The sequence below is a fragment of the Clupea harengus genome, chromosome 7 (assembly GCF_900700415.2).
Source record: "Clupea harengus chromosome 7, Ch_v2.0.2, whole genome shotgun sequence".
Taxonomy (NCBI): Eukaryota; Metazoa; Chordata; class Actinopteri; order Clupeiformes; family Clupeidae; genus Clupea; species Clupea harengus.
Window position 1 is genome coordinate 30,779,434 of NC_045158.1, and position 5,000 is coordinate 30,784,433.

At 49.0% G+C, this 5,000-nt stretch overlaps 1 protein-coding gene across 1 annotated transcript in view; it reads left to right on the forward strand.

The window, feature by feature from the left end:
• qsox2 (quiescin Q6 sulfhydryl oxidase 2) overlaps positions 1-2,443 on the forward strand; it is a 20,276-nt gene extending 17,833 nt beyond the window's left edge. Inside the window, exons 12-13 of the mRNA XM_031569923.2 lie at positions 1,130-1,331; positions 1,417-2,443. Of these exons, the coding sequence (XP_031425783.1) occupies positions 1,130-1,331; positions 1,417-1,777 (563 nt within the window). The 3' untranslated portion in view covers positions 1,778-2,443. The remainder of the gene's footprint in view (positions 1-1,129; positions 1,332-1,416) is intronic.
• Positions 2,444-5,000: the final 2,557 nt, after the last annotated feature.

Below are 5,000 nucleotides of genomic sequence, written 5' to 3' on the forward strand. Positions count from 1 at the left end.
ACACACACACACAGACGCCGACACACAGACGCCGCGCACAGACGGCGCACACATGCAGATTACACCTGCCCAGAGGTTATAGCTGTACATTTTACACCTGTCCAAGAGATTAACCTGTACAGATTATGCCTTCCGAGAAGTCACACATGTATAGATTACACCAGAAAAGGGAATTCATTCTGTGTGTGTGTGTGTGTGTGTGTGTGTGTGTGTGTGTGTGTGTCAGCATCTCTGTTGGTGTGAATATGGGCCTGATTGTGGGTCCGTATCCCTGTAGACATGAGTAGGAACATGGCTGTGCTGTAACTCCTTTCTCCTCTTCTCCTCCTCTCCTCCTCTCCTCCTCTCCTCTCCTCCTCTCCTCCTCTCCTCCTTTCCTCCTCTTCTCCTCCTCTCCTCCTCTTCTCCTCCTCTCTCCTCCTCTCCTCTTCTCCTCCTTTCCTCCTCTTCTCCTCCCTCCTCTCTCCTCCTCTCCTCCTCCTCTCCTCTCTCCTCCTCTCCTCTTCTCCACCTCTCCCTCCTCCTCTCTCCTCCTCTCTCCTCCTCTCCTCCTCCTCTCCTCTTCTCCTCCTCTCCTCTCTCCTCCTTTCCTCCTCTCCTCTTCTCCTTTCCTCCTCTCTCCTCTCCTCTCCTCCTCTCCTCCTCTCCTCCTCTCCTCCTCTCTCTTCTCCTCTCATCCTCTCCTCCTCCTCTCTCCTCCTCTCCTCTTCTCCTCCTCTCTCCTCTCCTCCTCCTCTCTCCTCCTCTCTCCTCTCCTCTCCTCTCCTCTCCTCCTCTCCTCTTCTCCTCCTCTCCTCCTCCCTCTCTCCTCCTCTCTCCTCTCCTCTTCTCCTCCTCCTCTCCTCCTCCTCTCTCCTCCTCTCTCCTCTCTCCTCCTCTCCTCTCTCTCTCCTCCTCTCTCCTCTCCTCTCTCCTCTTCTCCTCTCCTCTCCTCCTCTCCTCCTCTCTCCTCTCTCCTCCTCTCCTCTCCTCTTCTCCTTTCCTCCTCTCTCCTCCTCTCCTTCTCTTCTCCTCCTCTCTCCTCTCCTCCTCCTCTCCTCCTCCTCTTCTCCTCCTCTCTCCTCCTTTCCTCCTCTTTCCTCCTTTCCTCCCCTCTCCTCCTCTCCTCCTCTCCTCCTCTCCTCCTCAGGGTCCATGAGTGAGGACCCTCTGTTTCCTAAGACCCAGTGGCCGACCCCTGACCTGTGCCCCCTCTGCCATGAGGAGCGCAGTGGTCTGCACGTGTGGAACGAGCCCACCGTCCTCTCCTTCCTCAAGAGGCACTACGGCACCGGCAACATCTCCCCCAAATACGCCCTCGACCCGCCCCGCCCGCCCCGCCCCTCGACCCCGTAGCGCCCGCCCCCAGAGACCACCCCCCCGCTGCCGATAATGCCCCCCCTGCCCAGCCTCCCCTGGACGTCCTGCCTAGACCAGGGAACCCGTGGAACGCAGGGAACCGGAGCGAGCCTCATCTCCAGCCACATGCCCAGCTCCAGCTCCAGCCACATGCCCAGCTCCAGCTCCAGCCCCAGGCCCAGCCACATGCCCAGGCCCAGGCCCAGCTCCATGCCCAGCCACATGCCCAGGCCCAGCTCCAGCTCCAGCTCCAGGCCCGGGGGTTGAGGCCCACAGGGAGCCCGGCATGAACTTCCTGGCGCTGGGCTTCTCCAGCGTGGACATGAGCCTCTGCGTGCTGCTCTACGCCTTCTCCTGCGTCTTCCTCATGCTCATGTTCTTCTTCTTCCGCGCCCGCTCTCGCCGCTGGAAGGTCCGCGCCAATCGCCCATTCGTATAGCAGAGCTGGGCAGAGGTGGGCAGAGCTGGGCAGAGGTGGGTGGAGCTGGGCAGAGCTGGGTGGAGCGAGGTGTAAAACAGCGGCACCTACTGGCCACCAACACACTGCACTCCTTCGGAGGAGAGGAGAGTGATGTCACTCTCTCTTACTCTCTTATTTTCGCTTGTTAGTGTCTTTCTTTTATCTCTCACTCTCTTTCTTTTCTCTCATTCTTTTATCTATCACTCACTCTTTCTTTCTTTATTGCCTTCTCTCCATCTCTGTCTTTTGTGTCTTATCTCTCACTCTATCTTCCCATGAAGAAGGGAAGAAGTTGGAGGAAATGAACTTTTATTTATTTGTTTGTTTGTGTGTGTGTTTACACGTGTGTGTTTGTAGTGCAGAAGAAAAAAAGACCATCATCTGATGAAGGAAAAAAAAATCACCATCGAGTGTATCGGCAAGTCCTAAGCCTTTGTACAAATGTAATGCCAGGATTTAACATACACTAATATATTGGTATTAATACATTGGTTAAAAGAAAAAAAACTAATGAAAATATTTTACTGATGACAAATTGTGATATGTATGTCAAATTGAGCTATTTTTATGTGGACCTGACTGCTTGGGTATTTGTAAAGATTTTTATGGAGCTGGAAGAACTCCACTGGATTCTGATGCGCAGAATGAAAAAGAGAGGATTGCCAGAAAGCCTACTTTAACCGTGAAGAAGATCTATTCTCCTGAAATGATAGGAAAGACGGTTTGATCGTTTGATCGCTTGCTAGTCCCCAGTGAGATACTGTGCAAAATGGCTGCAAGTACCTGTGTTCTTATTGGTAGCCAATCAAAATGGCTGCAGGGACCTGTGTTCTTATTGGTAGCCAATCAAAATGGCTGCAGGGACTTTTATTCTTATTGGTAGCCAATCAAAATGGCTGCAGGGACCTGTGTTCTTATTGGTAGCCAATCAAAATGGCTGCAGGGACCTGTGTTCTTATTGGTAGCCAATCAAAATGGCTGCAGGGACCTGTGTTCTTATTGGTAGCCAATCAAAATGGCTGCAGGGACCTGTGTTCTTATTGGTAGCCAATCAAAATGGCTGCAGGGACTTGTGTTCTTATTGGTAGCCGCTCTGATGAATATTTATTTACTTGTCACTCAAAACTATCCGTCCAGTTTGTTCTGGTTTTGTTTACTAAATTACTACGTCGTATTTTGGTATTAATGGTAATTCATCTTTCTTGAAGTCATGTTGAAGCTAATAGTTTTGCTCTCTCTGTTGGGATTGAAGTCATTTTAGTTTTCAATGAAACATTTCTAGCTGGAGGTGGAGTTGGCTCCAGAGGATCATGGGTAATTACATTAACATCAGGGACCGACCGCCTGCTTGATGGTGTGGTCAGGAACTGGCCAAGTCATCGGGTGACTTTGTTGGGGGGGAGTTGTCTGAAGCTCTTCTGGGGAGGCCTCCGTTAACGTCAGCCTGAATCCCATCATCAGTGTGGATCAGAAAAGAGCAGTTTGGTTCATCTGTGTGTGTGTGTGTGTGTGTGTGTGTGTGTGTGGTGTGTGTGTGTGTGTGTGAACGTCAGCCTGAATCCTATCATCAGTGTGGATCAGTAAAGAGCAGTTTGGTTCATCTGTGTGTGTGTGTGTGTGTGTGTGTGTGTGATTCTGTTGTGGACGCCTTCATCATAGGCAGTTTTGGGTAGATATGGTTAGGGACTGATCTCTGGTTTATATGTCTCCCCAAGAACGTGTGTGTGCGTGTGTGTGTGCGTGTGGTTGTGTGTGCGTGTGTGGTTGTCTGTGTGTGTGTGTGTGTGTGTGTGTGTGCGTGTGTGGTTGTCTGTGTGTGTGTGTGCGTGCGTGTGGTTATGTGTGTGTGTGTGCGTGTGGTTGTGTGTGCGTGTGTGGTTGTCTGTGTGTGTGTGTGTGTGTGTGTGTGCGTGTGTGGTTGTCTGTGCGTGTGGTTGTGTGTGTGTGTGTGTGTGCGTGCGTGTGGTTATGTGTGTGTGTGTGTGCGTGTGGTTGTGTGTGTGTCCAGGCCCAGTGTAGTCTCATTTCAGACCAGGTATTGTATTTCTCAGATGATTCCAACTCCTACTTGAAAATTCAGTCCCAGTTAATATGTCCGCTGCATGCAGTCTTCACAGACTGACCGACTGATCGGAGTTCAGTTTTTTTTACACGTCGGATGAGTTTAAGGTTTAGACATGGGAAGAGCAGAGCTGCGTTTGAGAGAACCTGGGAGCACGCTTGCTTCTTCTCTCTTGAATATTGTTCCATGTTGTGCGAGAGCCCTGTGATTGGTAGTGAAACGTGTTTGTGTGTGTGTGTGTGTGTGTGTGTGTGTGTTATGGCACAGTAAAGGTGATTGGTAGTGAGACGTGTGTGTGTGTGTGTGTGTGTGTGTGTTATGGCACAGTAAAGTGACCTTCTGAGCTGCTCCAGGACACCGGTTTTAAATCTCATAGCATCTCGTTTTTAGTTGTCCAAGGGTATGATATTTTTATGTAAAGAGTATATTTTGTTTTCTTTCTTTTTGTATATAAGTGGTCTTGTATGTTCACATAGGGAATTCTTGCATTTTGTATTGAACTAAAAAAAAGTATGCTGTGATTTTTGTCTCTGAAAAATAAAAACTATTTGCATCATTCATCTGTATGTGATTACTTCAAACTGTGTGTGTGTGTGTGTGTGTGTGTGTGTGTGTGTGTGTGTGTGTGTGTGTGTGTGTGTGTGTGTGTGTGTGTGTGTGTGTGTGTGTGTGTGTGTGTGTGTGTGTGAGCATTACCTCAGTTGGCCCCCATTGTCCTGAGAAAAACCTGCTGCAGTTCCTGTTTTTCCCTCTAGGGGGTGCTGTGGGCTCTGTCTCTGTCTCCAGATAGACTTTGTCCTCAGATACCACCAGGTCTTTGCTCTGTGGTGCTATTCAAGGCAAACTTCTCCTCAAAATAAACTCCATGTACCTGATCAGCATAAACATATTACCTAAACTGTTCTTATCAAATTAAACTCCATGTATCTGATCAGCATAAACATATTACCTAAACTGTTCTTATCAAATTAAACTCCATGTACCTGATCAGCCCAAACAAACGTATAATCTAAACTGTTCTTAGTTTCAGACTCTTCGTCTGTAGTTACCTCGTAACTGGAGTTCATATATCCATGTGATCGACTTGTTTCTATAAGATTTGGCACCACTCTCCTTTTTACATCTAAATAGTCTGGAAAG